Source organism: Erigeron canadensis, chromosome 5 (assembly GCF_010389155.1).
Source record: "Erigeron canadensis isolate Cc75 chromosome 5, C_canadensis_v1, whole genome shotgun sequence".
In the NCBI taxonomy this organism is placed as follows: Eukaryota; Viridiplantae; Streptophyta; class Magnoliopsida; order Asterales; family Asteraceae; genus Erigeron; species Erigeron canadensis.
In genome coordinates this window covers 44271390-44292944 of record NC_057765.1, presented here as the reverse complement: position 1 = coordinate 44292944, position 21555 = coordinate 44271390, and the positions used below count along the sequence as shown (strand labels likewise).

At 34.2% G+C, this 21555-nt stretch overlaps 5 protein-coding genes across 12 annotated transcripts; 4 read left to right on the top strand and 1 right to left on the bottom strand.

The window, feature by feature from the left end:
* Positions 1 to 446: 446 nt before the first annotated feature.
* On the top strand, positions 447 to 5284 carry LOC122600062 (3-hydroxyisobutyryl-CoA hydrolase-like protein 1, mitochondrial). 2 transcript variants are annotated; one of them, XM_043772715.1, is made up of 14 exons: positions 447 to 673; positions 757 to 837; positions 1989 to 2057; positions 2155 to 2179; positions 2390 to 2469; positions 2650 to 2733; positions 2843 to 2927; positions 3070 to 3155; positions 3242 to 3363; positions 4018 to 4078; positions 4166 to 4264; positions 4346 to 4447; positions 4787 to 4828; positions 4966 to 5284. In XM_043772715.1, exons 1-14 carry the CDS (start codon positions 521 to 523, stop codon positions 5095 to 5097), a joined length of 1221 nt encoding a protein of 406 aa, XP_043628650.1. In that variant the 5' UTR covers positions 447 to 520; the 3' UTR covers positions 5098 to 5284. The 2 variants fall into 2 exon arrangements, with proteins under 2 accessions (XP_043628650.1, XP_043628649.1); XM_043772714.1 differs by having other exon boundaries at positions 2155 to 2218.
* Positions 5285 to 5796: 512 nt separating this feature from the next.
* On the top strand, positions 5797 to 9277 carry LOC122601898 (3-hydroxyisobutyryl-CoA hydrolase-like protein 1, mitochondrial). The gene is made up of 14 exons (XM_043774631.1): positions 5797 to 5922; positions 6079 to 6159; positions 6260 to 6328; positions 6397 to 6460; positions 6532 to 6611; positions 6738 to 6821; positions 7729 to 7813; positions 7904 to 7989; positions 8072 to 8193; positions 8286 to 8346; positions 8435 to 8533; positions 8624 to 8725; positions 8818 to 8859; positions 9084 to 9277. The coding sequence occupies exons 1-14, from the start codon at positions 5797 to 5799 to the stop codon at positions 9219 to 9221; spliced, it is 1239 nt and encodes a 412-aa protein (XP_043630566.1). The 3' UTR covers positions 9222 to 9277.
* Positions 9278 to 9935: 658 nt separating this feature from the next.
* LOC122600020 (3-hydroxyisobutyryl-CoA hydrolase-like protein 1, mitochondrial) lies at positions 9936 to 13187 on the top strand. Of its 3 annotated transcripts, none has more exons than XM_043772649.1 (13): positions 9936 to 10121; positions 10199 to 10279; positions 10381 to 10449; positions 11045 to 11108; positions 11203 to 11282; positions 11360 to 11443; positions 11601 to 11685; positions 11772 to 11857; positions 11939 to 12060; positions 12169 to 12229; positions 12323 to 12421; positions 12492 to 12635; positions 12765 to 13187. In XM_043772649.1, exons 1-13 carry the CDS (start codon positions 10020 to 10022, stop codon positions 12882 to 12884), a joined length of 1197 nt encoding a protein of 398 aa, XP_043628584.1. In that variant the 5' UTR covers positions 9936 to 10019; the 3' UTR covers positions 12885 to 13187. The 3 variants fall into 3 exon arrangements, with proteins under 3 accessions (XP_043628584.1, XP_043628585.1, XP_043628586.1); XM_043772650.1 differs by having other exon boundaries at positions 10028 to 10117; XM_043772651.1 differs by lacking the exon at positions 9936 to 10121 and having other exon boundaries at positions 10206 to 10279; positions 10365 to 10449.
* Positions 13188 to 13302: 115 nt separating this feature from the next.
* Positions 13303 to 16800, bottom strand: LOC122600274 (probable mitochondrial import inner membrane translocase subunit TIM21). 5 transcript variants are annotated; one of them, XM_043772974.1, is made up of 7 exons: positions 16580 to 16800; positions 16335 to 16474; positions 15256 to 15437; positions 15117 to 15165; positions 14915 to 15034; positions 14470 to 14671; positions 13303 to 13536 (listed from the first exon to the last, which is right to left on the bottom strand). In XM_043772974.1, the coding sequence occupies exons 1-6, from the start codon at positions 16719 to 16721 to the stop codon at positions 14513 to 14515; spliced, it is 792 nt and encodes a 263-aa protein (XP_043628909.1). In that variant the 5' UTR covers positions 16722 to 16800; the 3' UTR covers positions 13303 to 13536; positions 14470 to 14512. The 5 variants fall into 5 exon arrangements, with proteins under 5 accessions (XP_043628909.1, XP_043628912.1, XP_043628910.1 ...); XM_043772977.1 differs by lacking the exon at positions 13303 to 13536 and adding an exon at positions 13642 to 13981; XM_043772975.1 differs by lacking the exon at positions 13303 to 13536 and adding an exon at positions 13642 to 13927.
* Positions 16801 to 18996: 2196 nt separating this feature from the next.
* Positions 18997 to 21205, top strand: LOC122602250. The gene is made up of 4 exons (XM_043774958.1): positions 18997 to 19307; positions 19450 to 19630; positions 20225 to 20321; positions 20668 to 21205. Exons 1-4 carry the CDS (start codon positions 19114 to 19116, stop codon positions 20946 to 20948), a joined length of 753 nt encoding a protein of 250 aa, XP_043630893.1. The 5' UTR covers positions 18997 to 19113; the 3' UTR covers positions 20949 to 21205.
* Positions 21206 to 21555: the final 350 nt, after the last annotated feature.

Here is a 21555-nt window from a genome sequence, read left to right as displayed (position 1 = left end):
ACAGTAGCAAATGGTTAATAATAAGAGTAGAAAACTGGATTAAACCTCTACATTTTTAGGTAACCTACCAACTCTTTACCTATTTTAGGTAAAGCAGAGAGGATTATGTAAAATTCAAGGGTTATTATTATATGTAACTTTTTCTAATTTGGCATAACTAAGCTTAGTTAACGTCTGCCCAATAATAATTACTGTAATTATCATCCGGCTAGTGTATCCCGACCAACATTTTTGGTATTTAGACCACTTCAAAATAGTGTAAGTCCCCTTTCTGTAATGATAAATCTAATAGAATAAAAATGGCCTCTGTCATTAATAGTCTGATTTGGATACCAAAAATATGTAATTAATAGTTTGGATACCAAAAATATGGTCGGATACGAGGAGCCTTATCATCATTTTCCCTTCCTATTCACTTGACTGCACTATATAAAAAGTATAAATATAAATATTCCTTTCCGTGAGTAATGAAAACCCCTCTTTCCACCAAATCCCTCCAATTTCACTCACAAATACAAAGATGCAGCGGATGAGCATAACAGCTTCAAAACGACGTCGTTTCCTGCATAAGAATCTCCAGTTATTCATCAATCCATTCAAACGAACTTCTTCCACAACCTCTGCTCTTTCCAACAGTAACACAATCACCCCCTCACTCTCTGATCATTCCCCAGTAAGTCCTTTCTTTCATAATTCGTTTATAAATAAAAAATGTTGTACATATTAATTAATTAAATTTATTTTTTTTTCTTTCAGATATTGGTAGAAGGCAATGCGTGTTCAAGAACTGTTATCCTTAATAGACCTAATCACCTCAATGCCCTCAATACTTCCATGGTTTTATTTAATTTTATATTTTATTTAATTTATTATTATAAAGGTTAATTGTTGATCAAATTAATTGTTTTTTTTTAAAAAAAAAATTATCTCCATGTTTTTATGTTTGTTTATTTTTTAAAGTATTTATTATTAGATGATGATTTGAATATTAATTGTTAGTCAACTGTATTGACTTGTATTTATATTATGCTCACTGCTCCTTTTTTAAAAGTATTTTTTTTTTGGGACCATTAATCTATTATTAGTATTATACTAGGCAAACATAATGAAATTTGTAAGACTGGTATTGTACACTTGGCGGCGGTGTACGCGAGGCGTGTAAGTGTAACATCACGTGTTTCATGTTCGGTTGGGTCGGTTGTATCGGTTTATATAAGGCGAAAATGTGTAAGGGCTGTTTTGTTAGTTGGAATAAGATTAGCAGTTTGAGGCCCTTATAAGCTGTAAGTCGTGGACAATACTTGGTTTGAAGTTACCGGGTCAGTCCATTGTTTCCGGTTTGGGGTGGTAGGATGTTTGGTTACAAGGATACAGTGTGGATTGCTGAGACTCGAGGTCTAAAGGTTACTAAATTAGGAGGTCTCCCGAAAAGATAACAATATTTGGCTACGAAGGCAGCATAATCATTTTTATTAAAATGACAATACTTTGATCATTTCTATCATCCAGCATTTCTTGAATGTAGAAGAATATATAAGGGGATTTTTAAATCTTTTTTTCCATAAATATCTTATATTGAGTTTTCAGACTTCAAGTTTACTTTTTTTCTACTGCTATGTGTTTGCTCATCTAAAGTAATTCTAAAAGTTCTGGCTGATATTTTATATATATAACCATATTGACTTTAAGCTTCTGCAGTATTAAGTCAAATATATGCCAATATGTGGTAATAGGGGCGTCTTGGATGTTAAGGTTATTCATTTTGTCCACATTGACTTTAAGTTTTCGGTTTTTCGCAATATTGGATCAAATATATGTCAATTTGTGGGTAATGTGGGTGTCTTGGATATTAAGTGGAACATTTTGCCCTTGTTGTAATAAATTTTAGTTGTATATTTATCCTGATCAAGAATAGTCCAAATAGTATGTTGGTTGATCTTTCAAGTGTTCAAGTGATTTTCACTTCTACTTATTATGACTATAATCAGGGACACACGTTGCAGAAACTATATAAAAGCTGGGAAGCAACCCCTGATATAGGGTTTGTGGTAATGAAGGTAATTCTGATGAACTAATGTCAAACGTGTGTTTCTCATCCTTTGCTCATGAAAGTATCCCATGCAGACCTCACATCGTTTTTGATTTTGTTTGCAGGGAAGTGGCAGGGCTTTTTGTGCTGGTGGGGATATTGTTTCCCTCTATGAAATGGTTAAAAAAGGTTTAAACAAATTTAAAAAATAAAAATAAAAACATAAAAAGTAGTTGACTACTTTTGAGCATTGAAGTTGACCAATAATTTCATTACTCAATAGTTTTGGGCTCATCTCTCTCTCTCTATTGTACCTTTGTCATACTGATGTCCATGTAAACTGAAGTTTACTTTGTTCAGGAAATATTGGAGGATGCAAGGAATTCTTTTGGACTCTGTATAATTTTATGTACCTTATAGGTACATATTTAAAGCCTAATGTAAGTACAAATGCATTGTTTTTTGCCCAAAATGTTATTAACTCACAATTGCTAATGAGTTCGGATGACTTTCATCAATTATTTTGGATCATTATGCATACATCTTAAACTTAATATGCTCATTTTTGGAATGATGATTATTCATAACAGATTGGGCCATTGTATGGGTTGTCCATGTAGGTGGCTATCTTGAATGGGATTACCATGGGTGGAGGGGCTGGAGTGTCTATTCCTGGAACATTCAGGGTTGCAACTGATGAAACTGTAAGCATCTCCTTGTGCTGCATATAATAATGTTTCAAACATAATATAGGCCTTGTATGGTGCCACTCTTTTTTTCTTTTTTAATTAAAATTCTCCTCCTGCACTTCAGGCTTTTGCTACACCTGAAACATTAATTGGTTTTCATCCTGATGCTGGAGCTTCCTTTCACCTTTCACATCTTCCCGGTCATTTAGGTATGTTACTAACCAAACGTACCAAAACTGCGCATGAATTGAATATACATTAAATTCTTTGGTCATATCACTTCTGAAAATCTTATAATTTTCAAACTTTTTGAATAAATGATGCTCACAAGAAATATCAACTTGCATGCAGGGGAGTATTTGGCTCTAACAGGTGACATTCTTAATGGAGCCGAAATGATTGCATGTGGACTTGCTACACACTATTCACCCAGTGCGGTCAGCTCTTTTCTATATGTTGAATCTTTTTACTTTGGTGTCTTTGTTTTTTCTGATTTAAGAGTACTACGATGACTCCCCTACAGAATCTACCGGCAATTGAAGAATGTCTCAGGAATTTGAGAACCGAAGATCCTTCCATCATTGAGACATCTCTTCAAAATTACAGTGATATTGATTATCCTGATAACAGCAGTATTATCCGGAGGTATGGTACAATGATTTATATTTGTACAAATGTACAATATTCCATGTGTGATCTTTGGCTGAGTGATGAGCTTAAAAAATTTAGTTATGGACATAGTTGATGATCTGCTGTTTCCTGGCTATCCTATCCTACTTGTAGGTACCATTAACATTTTCAGATGTCATCCATTATGTTTCTTCTAAAATTTTCTTTTTATTAGAGGTGGCAAGATTAGGAGTTTTATATAGACTTGGGAAATTTAAACCCCACTTTACCCTTTCATCTGCATTTTTTCAAATCTGGCCCGTTTGAGATGAACAACATCAAAGTTGACCCATTAGGGCGAAATTGCCACCTCTACTTTTTATTCTCTTAAATAAGAACACACGTTGTTACCACTTTGGCTAATTCTAGTGGCATAATCGTTTACTCTTGGTTTTGTTGTACCCTGGTTTTATATTTACAATCTAATTTTTCTGTAAAGCAAGCTACCCAAGGAGTTGGAAATTACACTCTAATTCATTGCCTGATTACATTTATTTTTGCTTATAAACTACAAAAGTTATAGCTTATAAAAGAATTTGGGAGGCTGGTGTTAATTTAGTAAATCTTGCAGTATTTTTTAAGTTGTGATAGTTAGAATTTGTGCCAATGATTAGTTTTCTTTTGTTGAAGGATTGAAACAGTTGACAAATGTTTCGGTCATGATACGGTTGAGGAAATCGTTGATGCCCTGGTAAACTTTGGAACCTTTTACAGTTTTACACCTCAAGTTTCAATATGGTTCTTTACGAAGTTGAAGTAAGAAATGAAAAACTGACAGGAAACTGAAGCTGCCAGAACTCATGATAGGTGGTGCAATTCCACCTTGAAGAAACTAAAATATGCCTCACCGTTGAGCTTGAAGGTTGCTTTGAGATCGGTAAGTTTTCAAAATTTATTCCTCAGAACAATGTGGAGTGTATAAATTGAATCTTCATGACTTCATTCATGTTGGTTTCAGATACAACAAGGCCGGTTACAGACTTTTGATCAGTGCCTAATTCGTGAATACCGAATGTCATTGCAAGCAGTTTCTGGGCAGATATCAACTGATTTCTCTGAGGTATTAACATCACAGTGGGTTGTTTTGGTATGGGTTGAAACAGGTTGGGTTGGGTTGACACGGTGCCACTCTGATCCATAATTTATTTATATATTTTTATAATCAATTAGTCTGCCAAATATGATTAGTTTTCATTTCTTATTTTGTATTATTTCGATACTAATCTTGAATACTAAATTTTACAATGAAGTTATTTAGGAGGCTGAAAATACACTTTGGTGTTAGGGATATAAAATTACCCAAAGTGACTTGTTTATATTAACTTTTGTGAATGTGAATTGGCCACTGGCCCACTGCCACCTTTAATCCAGTAGTGTTAATTGTTAATATCTTGATCAGGGTGTTCGGGCACGTTTGATGGATAAAGATTTTGCACCAAAGGTATGAAAAATTTCAATCCCCCCCCCCCCCCCCCCCCCCCCCCCACCCCCCACCGATAACTGCCTCTTTAATATTTACTAATAAGTTACTTTGCTAGCCCAAATTTTGATTTCTATTTCTTTGCTTTCAATCTGAAGTGGACCCCACCGCGCTTAGAGCAAGTATCCCAAGACATGGTGGATCAGTACTTCTCTCCAGTCGATGCACTTGAACCGGAACTAGATCTACCTACAAAGCAGCGAGAGGCGTATACACAAGCAAATATGTAAATTGATTATAGGAAGCATCTTACATTATTTAGCCTCTGTTTGAGAAATTCCTTAGGGTTGCTTGGAAAATCATGTAATTATGAACATCACCTGATTTTGGGCGATCATCTATTCATCAATGTACATCACCAGGCTTGCTTATATAACATTATTGTACTTTAACCAAGTTCAAATCGGTTCTGCACCATTTTTATGTCCATAGAAAGGAATGCCTAACTTTTAGATAAAAACCCAAACTAGTTATGGTCAAGTCGCAGGACTTGAGTGTGATACCGAAGATAAATTCTCGTTCGGTTAATCCCTGTGGTACCAGTCTAGCTGTGTCCGACCTCCTAACTCCATAATTGATCATTGAATACATATCTTTAGCTTCTCATTACATGCATTATTTAAAATTATAGATGAATGGCATTTAATAGACTCATCATATTTGCAGTTTCAATAAGCCTGTAAAGTCAATATATGCCGGACTAAGCCTTTCCTAGGCCAATGTATGATGGCTTAGAAATATAGCCTTTTTTAAATTGGAGAAATTAGGCTGGCTAGTGATGAATTATAACTTAAAAAGTTTACTTGAAGCAGCTAGACGTATTAAATCTCCAAAATTACCGATTATCATATACCTGATTCATTTTAGCAAGAAAACACAATTGATTTCTGATTCAAAGGTTTTAATTCTAATTACACACAGTCACACATATGACATATCTATGCAAAGAGATGCAAAGGTTTGTGAGAAAATATAAATGTGTTCGTCAATGCTCTCAGTTTTTTCTTAGACATAGAACAAGAAACTTTGGCAATAGCAGCAAGAGCGACCACTCTGCTCATTTACTCATCAACGATCCTGATTCCTATGTGAGTTTAACTTTACTTCACTTAAGCTATTACACATTTCCACCTGCATGGACACACACTTAATTTCCTGATTTCAATTATCCTTTTGTGTAGAGCTTGTTGATTTGTTATACATATATACAGGTAGTAGTGGAAGGCAATGCAAATTCTCGAACAGTAGTTCTCAACAGACCTTCCTCGCTCAATGCACTCAATACTTCTATGGTTTGATTAGTAAATCTTTATCTTTGAAGGTGGAACGTACAAGAGTTCAGAGCTATTTTACATATAACTGTTACTATATGGTCATTATTGGGATATGCAGATAAAAAGGTTACACACACTATATGAGAGCTGGGAAGATGACCCTAATGTAGGTTTTGTGGTAATGAAGGTGAGTCCATTATTTTTTCATGATTATCTATATGAAGAACTCATCACACTTCCAGATTTTGTTTCCAGGGAAATGGTGATGCTTTTTGTGCTGGAGGCGATATACTTGCCATGCGTAATATGATCATTAAAGGTACTAAATAAGAAACCACTTTAATCTTTGTCATTTTTACATCCATGTAAACTTAAATTCATCTTGTGTAGGCGATGTAGAAGGAAGCAAAGAAATTTTTTGGAAGGCATATAACTTAATATATCTTCTGCATACATATTTAAAGCCAAATGTAAGCAGTAAACTGTACTATTATGATAAAAGACTTCAGTAAATTACATTTGCTAATGAGCTTCTATAAACTTTAATGATTTTGCATCATGAAGCACTTAAAAAAAACTTATGTTGATCGATGCAGGTGGCTATCTTGGATGGAATTACCATGGGTGGAGGTGTTGGAATTTCCGTTCTAGGAACATTTCAGATTGTAACGAACAAAACTGTAAGTATGCGTACACTTTTAGCAACCCGTTCTAAGTGGGTGCAAGGTTGTAGAACTCGTGGATTGGGATCGGATTGGCAAGGTGGGCAGATGGGATTTTTTGAAAAATCGAGGAGATATCGGATTGGGTAATTCATATACAAAAATTATAATTTATGAAATTAAATCTGATAGAATATTATAACTATCTAGGAAACTTCAAACTTAAACTTTTAATATCTCAAAACATTAACATAATTCTTTAAACTTAAACATAGAGAGTTTGATTAATTTGAATAGGGTTATTTTAAAACCTCTGAAAATAATTTTAAAAAAGTGACTTTTGTTGACCTTGACCGAGTTTGATCGATCGCGGCCGATAATTGACCGATATTCCCGATTTTTGACCTAGATTCCGATATTTGGCCGATATTCCATGGTTCACTATCGTTGGCCGATACCTGAGCCGATCCCACCCATTTCGTCTCCTTGAGAGGCCAATTCTGAGACCGATACAGAGATATCGGCCAATAAGGCCGATATTAACAGCACTGAATAGGTGTACACCTTAAAAGGCTTAAGTTGTATAATAGTATCATAGTTTGGCACCTTTCCTTACCTTCTGTCCTTATTGATGTGTTGCGACACCGTTAGCCACTGTTACTTTGATGTAATGTTGTGTACTTCTGAAACTCGCCCTTAATTTAACGTTGAGGAAGGATTATCTCTATAGGTGAACAAGTGTCATGAGTGTGAGCACTTAATTTAAGTTGTGGACAACCAATAACTTCTATGGTGCTTTAATCCGGGATTCAGATGTATTAAGATAGCCTGCTACAATGAGATTGAAGAGTTACACACCTGCTGCCTCTGCATTATAATTTATGCTTCATTTTTTCAATTTTCAAACATGCATATTGCTTTTCAGGCTGTTGCTACCCCGGAGGCAACTATTGGTCTTCACCCAGATGCTGGTGCTTCCTTTTTCCTTTCACGTCTTCCTGGTTATTTAGGTATCTTAACTTAAAATGCATGCGAATATCAGAATTGAATTTCAATCTATAAAATTAGTTTACAATGACTAGAACCACTAACTTGTGTAGGGGAGTTTTTGGCTCTAACAGGACACAGGCTCAATGGAGTCGAAATGATGATGTGTGGGCTTGCTACACACTATTCCCATAGCAGGGTTTGTTGTTATGGCCAGTTTATTGATTTGCAATATCATGTGTAGCATCTCTTTTCATGCGTAATGGTAAATTTCTCTACAGAATATACCCTTAATTGAAGAAGATCTCAGGAATCTGATAACCAATGATCCAAGTGTCATTAAGACTACTCTTGATAAGTACACCGACTTAGACTATCCACATAACAATAGCATTTTCGATAGGTAAATTTTCACATGTATATATTCTATAGACATGCCTTTTTACCAAAGGGGTTCACGTTCTTTTGTGGAAATGATTGTTAACCTTTTTTTAGGATGGAAACCATTGATAAATGTTTTGGCCATGATACAGTTGAGCAAATTATTGATGCCTTGGTAAATCGGGAACCTTTACACTTCAGTTCTGAAATTTTGCTGGTGATTTTGAAGTTTATAGTAAATATCATGATCTGAAACTTGGCAGGAAAGAGAGGATGCAAAAACTCATGATGGGTGGTGCTGTTCAGTCTTGAAGAAACTGAAATACGCTTCGCCATTAATCTTGAATGTTTCCTTGAGATCAGTAAGTTCCTTAATATTTTCTATTTTCAGATCTGTTCCATCACCCGCAGTTTAAGTTTATAGATCATATTTTGGTTCCTTATTTATTCAGATACGAGAAGGCCGGTATCAGACTCTTGAAGAATGCCTAATTCGTGAATACCGGCTGACATTGCGCGCCATTTCGGATAATATATCAAGTGATTTTTGTAAGGTATCTATATTGGATACTTTTTCATCATTTTTCTGAAGATTTATCTTTATATGCGATAATGGTATCATCTTAGCGTGTAATATCTTCATCAGGGTGTCCGAGCACGCATGGTGGATAAAGATTTCACACCAAAGGTACCGGTATATGTTGTATTATGTCACCACGAAGCATTGCTAAACATTTGCTAAATCAGCCTCCTTGCTTAAAATCTTAATTTTGATATGTAGCGTTTTCAAAGTGCACAAAGTATCTTATCGTGCACAGTTTAAACTTTGAAGATTCTTTTTCTTCTTAAATATTGGTGGATCAGTGGATCTTTTTGATACAAACTTAGTGTTATTTGGTTTCGGATCTGCAGTGGGACCCACCGAGCTTGGAGCATGTATCGCAAGACATGGTGGATCACTACTTCTCTCCCCTTGGTGCATCTGAGCCTGAACTAGAGCTGCCTATACGACGGCTAGAGGCTTCTGATAAGCAAGTGCTACAGATTTAAAGTTAGGGGACTACGTACACTAGTGCACCTTAATAACTTAGAACCTTTAGATTTCTTTTTAGAGTACTAATTAGTCAAGCTTGGCTGAACATCATCAATCTAATTATGTTGAATTATTGTTAACATGAATAACCATTTTGGCATATGATATATGTTAAAATATATGCTTATACAAGTTTATCCTTATGGTTAATGTGGTTTTTTGGTGTTTTTTCTTTCTTTCCAAGATTAAAAACACAATTTACTATTGTCCTCTCCTTTTTTTTTTCTTTCCTAATTTGGTAATTAGTAGTTAAGTTGTAAAGAGTAAAACGTTGAGTGACTGAAGATGCATATACTCGAAAGATAAACAAGTCATGGGGCTGCAACCAACAAATGCATACTTGAGGGGCTAAAGCCAGAAGATGTTGGAGTTTATACGAATTACTATTGCTATTTTCCTCTTATATTTTCTCTCATGATAACTTTTATAATAATCTTGATAATATTTTGTGTTGATGAGTTCCTTGATTTCGTGAGACGTGAGGTTTTTATATATTCTTACTTGTTACATTTTTATATTTTAATTTTTATAGCAAAATGTGAATTTTGTTGTTAATTAGTTGAAAAGAAGTATCAAGTATTTTAGTTTGATGTGTAAACTGAAGTCAACAAAGTCATAAAAACCAAGCAAAAGTAACTATAGACCAGTTACAAGACCAGACCATGTCAATATCATTTCTGAATTACTCGTAAATTGAATTTAAACTAATTCCCGATCCAACAAGTAACCCAAAAAGAAAAAACAAAAAAACACAGATGCAGAGGTTGGCCAGAAAACAGCGTATTTCTCGGTTTTTTATCAAATCAAGAAGCTTTAGCAGTACCACCATCACCAATCACGTTGATACTGATTCGTATGTGGGTGCTTAAATAAATTAAACATCCTTTTTGTTTTTGTTTTTTGTTTTTTACTACTAATACAATAGTTTTAATAGGTTTTAGTGGAAGGAAATGCAAGTTCAAGAAAAGTGCTTCTCAACAGACCCTCACTCCTCAATTCACTCAACACTCCAATGGTTAGTCAGCGCATTTCTACAATATATTTTTATTATTTTCTTGAATAAATTGAAAAGGAAAATGTTGTGTGTGTGATAAGTGAAGGTGTAATGGATGATAGGTGAAAAGGTTGCACAAACTATATGCAAGCTGGGAAGAAAATCCTGATGTGGGCTTTGTGGTAATGAAGGTAAAAGATGCTATATATATTCTTCGTGTTTCTTAATTAGGTCTTTTTTATGGTGTGTATTCAGTCAGGTTTTAGGTTAATTCGGTTATTCACGGACCCAAACCGAAATATGGGTCACAGTACTATTAAGGTTAAGAGCAATTAGGGAGGGTTTGGGATTGCTAGAATGAATATTCAAGTTATGATATAGTATGTATGCGGATAGTATAATTACCCGGACCATAGTTTAGGGAAACGATTGGGAGAAAATAAGCCTTGTTGTAGAGAGTGTCGTAAGGATTTTAGTGATGACACACGAATGATTTTGGTGCAAAAAAGTGTCTAACATTGTCGCGTATTGCTTTCAAAGTTATCACTTTCTCACCGTATGTAGACTTTTTTCCTGAATCTGACGCTATCAATTTAAAACTATTTTAGTTGTTCATTTTGAGTTAGTTGATTAAACGGATTTGTAGATGATAGAGTTGTACGTGGGTTATTTGGATTGCTTCTTTGAAAACAGAATCCAATAAATAGAAATGACAAGTGGATGAGTCCATAGTTCATCTACATACACTGTGAAGAACTCATCCATTGTTATGGACTTTGTTTATAGGGAAACGGGAGAGCTTTTTGTTCCGGCGCTGATATAGTGTCCCTCCGTGATATGATCATCAAAGGTACAAAAATGAACCATTTTCATTAATAGTCAGGTCAATATCCACAGATTGTTATCCACGTTTACATGATTTCTTTTTTTTTTTTTTTTTGCAGGCAATGTTGATAGATGCAAAGAATTCTTTTGGGAAGTTTATAGTTTTCCATACTTTGTATATACATATTTGAAACCAAATGTAAGCAACACTGCAACACACAGCTAACGAATGAGTAAATTTAGTAAGTAGATATGTTAATCAAATGTCACGTTTAGGTGGCTATCTTAGATGGGATTACTATTGGTGGTGGGGCTGCAATCTCCGTTCCGGGAACATTCAGGATTGCGACTGATAGAACTGTAAGTATCTAATGTAAAAACCCGCCCCACCTAATTAGAAAAGGGTAACTTTGAACACCATATAAAACTTATGTTGTGAGCTACTAGTAATTTCCAGTCTTCCGCTACTGCATTAGCTTGCTTTCTATTAGATTTCACCATTCCCTTTGTACTGCAGGTGTTTGCTACCCCTGAAACGTTAATTGGTCTTCATCCTGATGCTGGTGCTTCCTTTTACCTTTCACAACTTCCTGGTTATTTAGGTATCTGATACTGAAAGTATGGTTAGTTACTTGTCATAATGACTAGTTAACAATGATAGTAAGATGAAAGACCTCCTTGTATGCAGGGGAGTATTTGGGTCTAACTGGTGACAGGCTCAATGGAGTTGAAATGTTGGCGTGTGGGCTTGCTACACATTACTCACACAGTACGGTTAGTTCGTTCGGGCCTTTTCCTACTCCTAACTATCATTATTACATATTTTCATGAGTAGTATGATCACTTTTGGACCAGAATGTTCCGACAATTGAAAAGTGTCTCAAGAATCTGAAAACAGATGATCCTTCTGTCATTGAAACTTCTCTTCAAAAGTATAGTGATTTTGACTATCCAGATAATAACAGTGTTCTCAAGAGGTAAATTTTTATCAGAGATCAGAGATCTTCATCTTCCAGATAATGTATTTTTACTTTACTTTTCTGGTAAACACAGTTCTTGTTGATCATCTACCTGTATTTGTTTAGGATGGAAATGGTTGATGTATGTTTCAGCCATGATACAGTTGAGGAAATCATTGATGCATTGGTACCATCGCAACCCCTTTTACCCTTTTAGTTTGATTCTAGTGGTCTTTATGAGTTTTTTTTATTAAAGTTCATGAATCTGTAAAACCGACAGGAAAGTGAAGCTGCGAGAGCTGATGATGGGTGGTGTACTTCCACCCTGAAGAAACTAAAATATGCTTCACCATTGAGCTTGAAGCTATCCTTGAGATCAGTAAGTCCCTTTAATTTTAGAACTTCAAGTGCAAGTTTTAAATTTGATATGCTGCTTATTTTGCATTCAGATACGAGAAAGTCGGTTTCAGACTCTTGATCAGTGCCTAATACGCGAATACAGACTGACATCAAGAGCAGTGTCATGCCAGATATCAAGTGATTTCTGTGAGGGTATTCGGGCACGTATGGTGGATAAAGATCTTGCACCCAAGGTACCAACTCTTTGTAATATCGTGATGCTGCTTGGTTCTGATGTATATAATGCATCATCAATATATCAAACACATTAAGGCTTCTCTTTTTATTATAAACTTAACAATTTTTACTATTGAAATCCACAGTGGGACCCGCCAAGTTTAGAGCACGTACCACAAGACATGGTAGACGAGTACTTTTCTCCTCTCAGAGGACTCGAGTCTGAACTAGAACTGCCTACAAAGCAGCGAGAGGCTTTTACATAAGCTAGCTAGCTAAGTAGTAGAGGACATTGTTCGTGATATTGACAGTGCAAAGTTGTTAGATCGATCCCCAACCATCAAGTCCAATTGGGCTACATATCTCAAATCTTTCTGGACGATATCTTGACACCATACAAATCATCTTTACAATACAACCATCTAAAATGAATAAACTATTCGTCTAGATTTTCATTTATATTTTTATACTTGGTAATTAGTATTGCTCAAGGAGTTGATTTGGTTTCACTAAATGATATATATAAACCAAGTAAATTGTCTGAAATTTGAATTTATCGTTCAGTTCAATTCCATGGGTTAATTTTATGTCCAATACTAGAGTTCGATTTGACATTATATAGATGTTGGTATATGAATGGGCTCAATAAGTCTGTCATCACGAACGAAAAATGGATTTTGGAAGGTTTATAAGAGACCTCTTATAACAAATATGTATTTCAATAATTAGATTTAAGTCTGTGTATACATACTAAGAGATTAGCTAATAATGGTAAAACATTCTACATGTAATAATGTCACGATTTTGAGCTCAGCGAAACTCCCTATCTCACCAACAGTTTCTACCTGACCGTGAAAAAACAAATCCTGTTGCTTAAAGACTCAACGTTCGGTTTTTTACTGTTCTTTAGGTCTTCACCTTGAAAAGTAAAAATAAAAAAAATTCGTTTATTTTCATTATTTTGTATAAGAATTAAAATTAGAAAGAAATTTTAAACAAATGAAATGAATATGGATAGAAATGAGAAATCACAATGGCTTCTTCTTTCACAAATAACTATAACAAATTCTTGGCGTTCTACTTTTGTTCTCCTTCACTTTACTGCTTAAATCAAATACAGTTTATTCATGCCAAAAATAAGTGAACAAAGCACTACTTGACAGTTGAAACCAGATAAAGATGGTACAAAAATATAACATCTACGCGAACAACATGCTACAATAAGTCGTGAAAAAACAGAGGCAGCCTTGAACAAACCTATCAGGCAGTCTTGGCGCTTATATGAGTCAATCAGTTGTGTTTTGCATATCTGTGAAAATGGGGAGCATTTATTTATTTTTTTTTTTGTGTTTTTAATCATTGCCTGCATTACACAGGAACGACCGTTATGGCATATAGTAGAGGTTACAGTTTCAACCCAATTACTTGTGAATATGGATGTGTTAAATCTGGTTCTGCTCTCAAAAGGGTCAAACGAAAACTACAGATAACACAAAAAGGGTCAAACAGGCCAAAGTTAGCCCAAGTGTAACAAAAATGGATCATACCTCCTAAATCTTTTTATTCAAAAAAAGAAACAATTATTGGAATTATATTGTTTTCCTAATCAAATTTGACACAGTAAATATTTATAAACTTAATTGAAAAGAAAAGTGTAACAAAAAGTGTTTCTGCTTAACCAATCAAGCCCTACTGTAAGTAAAGAAAAAAAAGCAAAAAAAAAAAAAAATGCTAACATGAATAATTTGGACGCATTAACCAAACTGCCCGACGAAAAACTTTTCAGGACAAACAAAGCCGCTACATTTTGAATATAAGATCAGGACAAATCCAAAATGGAGTTGATGATACCTTATGGATTGCTAAGGTTGAATCATTTAGCGCATTTCTCGAATCAGGCAGGAAGATAAGATTCAAGGAGCATTCTTGATTGGGATGGCGAGCTGATCTCCACTTGCAGATACATGAACTTCCATTGCTTGTCTTCTTTGTCTTTGAACATCTCGGTGAAAACCTTGCCAGCTCCATGTGGCCCTCGGATGTAAAAATGAACCTACAAACGTACAAAAAATCATCAAATGAACTACTCATACAAATCACCAATATTATCAAATAAAGATGAACGAGTAAAACATAAAGACAGAGGGTTCAAATGAGGGTATTTCAGAAATGGTTTCCTTTATTGTCTTCCAAGACAATATGTTTACTGAAATACATTCACAATTACAAATTTTATCAGCAGATGTTTATTACTAAACCTAATTACGTAGACTTATAAGGAGTTGAGGAGAGTAACCTCAATATGCTCAACGCCTTCATCATCCTTCCAAACTCTATTAGGGATACGTTGGCGAGCTGCTCGATTTCTGGTTTCCTGACCATATCCAGTAATAGGAGACCCAATCCTGACCCTAACCTGGTACCCACAACGAATGCTCGTTTTTTTAAAGATTCAAAACTTCACAAACAACACTTTGAGTTAAAGTTATGAAAAAAACCTGACTATCATTTTGAACCCTGGCCAGCGCCTTGTTAAAAACCTTGTACCTAGAAATAAACGGCACAAAAACGCAAAATTACTTAAACACTACACAGTTTAAGTGCACAACTAATAAGTTTTATTCTCAGAAGTCTTACTCTTTTGGTTCAAAAATCAGTTCTTTGAAAACACCATATCCTGCCACAGCAGCAATACCAAGCCCTGCCAGAATTACGATACTATATGAAGCTCCTTCTGTAAATGTCATTGGCTTGTCTGGTATATTATAAGTGAGTGAATCAAATGGATCCTCCTCAACTGTTGATAAACCTTTCTTGGCCTAGAAAAAAATTTTAAAAAATTAGAGACAAACTTAATTCGAAATCTCAAACTGGAAAAGACGTGGCAATGAAAGAGTGTGTTAAATTCATGATTAAAATAAGAAATAATTTATACTGATTGTTTAAAAAAGGGCAGTATTTTCTTCAGCCTTTTGTCATACAGTTTACCTTCTAAGTTTACAACTTCCAAATCTATCAGTTGAATAAAATCTCGACTAGTTTCTGCTTTCTTCCAGAGAATTGTCTTCTTGTGATCGTGAAAATTCGAACATTCTAATAATTGTTCTTAAAGCAAATCAGACACATGATAACACAACCACTTTTAAGATCAACCAATTCTCATTTCACAAACAATCTCTTGAGGATTCATTGTGATAAATTTATTTTAGTATTTAGCAGTGAACAATGTCAATAAACACCTCAAAATGACAAAGGTTAAAGTAACTTCTGCTTTTCAACAAAAAGGTTAAGCCATTAAGGAAAGCACCATTTTAGACCTAATGAGTCATAACTGGGTAGATTTGAGCCAAGAATAACTACTTCCATCTAAGTCAAGCCATCTATAAAGAGCATATTTTAAATGTTGTTGTTTTGTGTGACCAACGTACAAACGTTATTACCGTGACAGATATACAGATGCCAAATCATCAAAACTACCAACAGATACATACACTAGCAATATTTGGAAGCGTTCTAAGTTCAATACATATAATCCACGATGAACTAAATTTGAATAAATTTCCATCCAGCAACTTATTATTCACTTTGACAATGATCAAAAGCTAGCCCCTTTCTCGTTATATATCAACAAAAGTAACATTTGCAGAAAAATACTATTAATTTCTTTTATATAACCACCTTAGAAAAAAAAAAACACAACAAAATTAAAATCCAACCTCTGAGGCATTCTCATTTTTCGATCTCGAAGCTTTCGAGGAAAACGATCTCGTCTCCAGAACCCTCACATTACTCATTCCATTGACCCTAGAAGAAAATTGGAATCTTGACCTTAATGAAACTAAAGGACTAAACTTTCCTGCAAGAAAAATAAAACCCATTAATAAAAAACAAAAATTTTACTAACCAATGTACAAAAAATCAACTTTCTTGATAATATATATACAGATATATATGCATATACCATCCGTTTGGCTTCTATATGGTGTGGTGGCGAAACGCCGGACGACGGCGGAGGTGATGGGTGGCCGGAGCAATGGAACAGACGGTGAGGATCTGTATAAAGAAGCGAACTTGTATAAAGTACGTGAAGATGATCGAATCATGATGATTATGATGATATTTTGATAAACCCTAATTTTGTGTATTGGGGGTTTTTGATAAATTGAATAGTAATAATGATGAGAATTTTTGTGTTGTAAAGTTTATAAAATGGGTCGGGTTATGACCATTTTTACCAAAAGTTTATAGACATACTGTGTGGAGTGGAAGTGAGTCGGGTTATGACCCGGTTGTAATGATAGCTTGTTTTTAAAGAAATTGATTTATTAGGAACCTTTATAAGAATTGATTTCACTTTTAGCTAGTTAAAGGTATAAAACTGATGAAAGTTATAAAGACAAAGTGATACTTGCAAGAGGATTTAAAAATCAAACCAATAAGGGATTTATTAACTTCCTAAATCTTGGAGATCTTCAAAGCAAATTTTTTATAAATAAATACATAAATGATAAATCGATGAGGTTTTTTTATTCAAATTATTAATATAAAAAAAATTCATATATTTGTGGTTCAATCGAGATATCTTGTTAAATATTTTTAACCTATGTTCTCTATTGTCCATAAATTCGAATATAAAATATTTTGTGAAAATATTCATGAAGACACCTAATAAGTAATAACTATGGGTAATGATCAATCCTCCTAATTGTTTAGCCTAAAAATCTTTTTAATTAATAGAATCATGACATGTGAAAAATCAGGGAATAAGATTAATAAAGATAATTAGTGAATTACATGTATTAACATATATATTAGGAAGATTTTTATAATGATTAGTTAGGAGTAATCATTTTCCAATAACTATATCACCTACGAGGTTAATGGTCTTGGTGTTGGTCAAACCAATGTATATTAAACAGGTTAAAACACATGTGTTTTAATATTCGGCTCACTTTTAAATACTACTAACTTACATTTCTGCTCACTAAATCATGATTGATTTTTTTTTTTGAACAGCAACTTTTATTTAAAACATTCTAGCAAGATGCTAGTATCACAATTACAACATACTAAGCAAAGGATTATGTAACCATCCTATTCAACTACAATTCAACTTACTTATAGTATTACACCAATTATACGACAAAGCCAAAATTTCATCGAACATAACTGCCTTTAGAGGAGGCTGGCCACCAAAGATAACCTGATTACGAACTCTCCAAATGTACCACCATAGCACGTAGAAAATACCTTCCAATACTTCTTTTAGCTTACCCCGAATTTTGAGGCTCATATACCATGAAATCCACTCCTCATATGACCCAAACTCTATCACATCAATGTTCCATCATATCAAAATCTTGCGAGCTAAGCTTTTTACCAGTGAACAATCAAACATCAAATGGGTAGCTGATTCCACATGTGAACCGCATAAAGGGCATAGAATGGACTCAATTTCCATCCCTCTAAGAGAAAGATTTAATCTTGTATGTAGTTTATCTAACCTTTAGACGCATAACCCTATTAGAACTCAAAAACTCATAATCTGACCACATTATTGCACATACAATTTCAGCGACCACATTATTATAAACATTGGCCCATTAATTTCCGTAATTCAGGATACCCGATCAAATCATACGTAGCAACCGTTTCATACACATTGAACATAAGATTTCATAAGTAAATATATCATCTAGACTAATTAGGACTTGGCAGGCCACCCATTGAAAAATACAAAAGTCAACCCATTCATACCATCTATTGACACATGGTAAACCCATTTTGACATGTAACAACCTAATCCATCTAAAGCAAATCAAGTTAGAAGTTACCGGCCCAGAATGTATTTGTAAAGCATACAAATCCATCTAAACCAAACAATGTTTATCACTTATCTTATCAACATTCAGCAGCCATGGTTCGAGCCCTACAGGTTTCCGGGCTAGTCCAGGCCCGGACTGAAACCCGGTTTTTATTATAAAATATAGGGACCGTAAATATGGACAAAATCTTATTTAGAATTTGATATTATTATATTATATTATTTAAAGACGACAATGACATTGATATTGGAATGAAAAAGTAAAGTTGCACCCTAATTATGCTAAGAAATATTCATTTTCCGTATTTACATTATGTAACATATATATGTTACAGATTCCCTTTCCAAATGTTTAGGCATGATGTTTATCTATAACATAAAAAAGATCGGTGTTTATTAATATATATAATAAGTCACTCGTATTATTCATTTTATTAATTACGGTACATGGCAAGGCGTATATTTATAATTATTTTTGAGAATTACTTAACCTAATTTCAATTAACATTTTTCATATATAAATAATAGGGGAGGTCTGAAGTTGTTATATAAACATGATGAAGAATTTTTTTTCGTGAAAGATAACATCAAACCTTAACAAACATTTATCTTATAAGTGTCAAACAAACAAGAAAAAGGATCTTCTTCTTGGATTTTCAATAACAATAAAAATGTCTTTCTTGTCTACTTTTGTTGCTTATTTGAAACATGTAATCAGGGGAGGCGCAGGAGCAGGAGGAGAAGTGCCTACAATGACGACGACCATCACCATCGGAAACCGTTGGTCACGACCACTATTTATCCAATATGGATCTCCTCCCACTAAACCTGAATTTGTACTGCAGACTTGGTCTGATTTTAGAAGGTGTGACGATCGAGTCTTTTTTTTTTTCATAATGTTTATATAAATGGCCATCTTTTGTACGTGTTATAAGTATTAATGTGACATATATACTATATGCATATGTTGTTGTAATATATAAATTTGTGTGTTTTGGAACTAGCAGCTGGGCTATGAATAATGCAGGATTTGGTTCATCAGCAAGTATGTCGATAATAAGTAGAAGGGCGAGAATTGTGCATTCAGTCGATACTTCAACCATTATTATGAACTCGTCACCATCAAATCCTGCAGCAAAAAGGCTTCTTGATGCTTTCCATTTGATGGAAACTGATGCTTCGATTAGGGTATCTTTTTTTTTTTTTTAATTAAGATTGACATGAGTCTGGTTCGATGGGTTAGGTTATGTTATGTGATGATCATAATATGCGACGTTTTAAGGCTTTGTTATAATAGGTCTATTATTCTCTATATTTTTCGTTTTTGTTGTGTTAATTATGTGACATTATGTCATGACTCATGAGATCATTGAAGAGCCTAATTAAGATGTACACGAAAATCAGCCCGAAGAACACGAAAAGCACAAAGCTAAAGCTAAATTTACTTTTTACATACTTATTATAGTGCTTTTGATAACCTGCTCTGCTTTCCCTAATCTAACACTAATTGCTTAAATACAACCGGATGCCTTAAAAGTAGTAAACCAAGTCTAATTTAATTTATAACTCATCAAAGAAACAGCTAAGGGAAATGGAGATCCCTGCTTACACACAAGTGATTTGTTAGGCTACCCCCATTAAATTAAATATCTAATTTGTATTGTTTTCATCTTTGTTTGAAGTATTAATGATTTATTATACTAAATTCAAGTGTCATTTTTTACAATGGTTTTTTTTTTTACCTTTAGTGCTAATTGTTTACCTCTTTTTTTTTTTTTGTAGAAAGTTGTGATATCGCTATCAACAGATTACCATGTATGGAATTCCATTGTAAGGAACAAAGCGTTTCAGGAACTTTGTATATCAAAACCGGGCACAGGTTTGTTCAGCTCCCTTAGTATAAGTGTAGCATGGTTAATATATCAAATCAACCCGGCCTATTCAATCAAAGCTGTTAAATATGTATCAACACTATATAGCCCCAAATGTATTGGTGCAACTTTATCTTGGATGTGTTGGATCAATAAATAAAATACCACACTATAGTTAATTACATTAGTAATAATATTAAAAAGTTGGATACACATAATTTATAAAATCTTGAGTAAGTTGGATACTAATAATAGCCTTGATGTTGGGACGCCTTCAATAAGGCACACAACCTCTGCTTATTTTCACAAAAAAATTGGAAACTACACTTGTGAGCTTACAATTTCATGACACAGCAAACGAAGAAGCAGCCTTGAGCTACATGGAAGAGGGAGAATCTGCATCTCAAATCATTAAATGGTTATTTTCAAACATGGCATCTGGAATCACGGAGTTCATGGGCAAGATAGATGGTTGTGTGTCTGGTGTATTACAATGGTTGCCAAAAAGCAATAACACTATGTTGCCACTTGACGACGGTGTACTGGAAGAGAGAGTACGATCTCCTATGCTCCTCTCTATTGTCCTACTCATGGTGTACTTTGTAACCAAGGGTATGGACTTGGACAATTCATGATCCCTCCATCTCTGGTATTAACTTCTTCGAAAGGTTCGTTGGTAGGCAGTTTTGGAGATTTTTTAAATTCTTGTATCACACATTTGAGTGTGAACAGTGAGTTGCTTATTTTTAGTTAGTATTTTAAACCATATGGTGATGATAAATTTTCCCGAATTCTAGTAGATCTTCAATAACAGGGATAGTTATCCCTAAATTTTTGTAACTTGCTACTACATTTACCTTTGAGTGTGAACAGTGAATTGCTTGATTAATTAGCTTGTTTTTAGCATTTGAAACCATATGGTGATGATAAATTTTTGCAAATTCTAGTAAGAGTGTGTGTTATACTAGAACATATGCTTTGTGATCACGAAACATGGGGATTCATGTCTGATAAGGTACCAACTCTTTGTAATATCGTGATGCTGCTTGTTTCTGATGTATATAATGCATCATCAATACATCAAACACATTAACGCTTCTCTTTTTATTTTAGAGTAAATTACACTTTTGATCCCTGAAGTTGGCACGTTTTTCACTTTTGATCCCTAAACTTTAAAAATTACAATTTTATTTCTAAAGTTGGCCAATTTTTTCAATAATCGTCTTTTGGCCTTACGGCGTT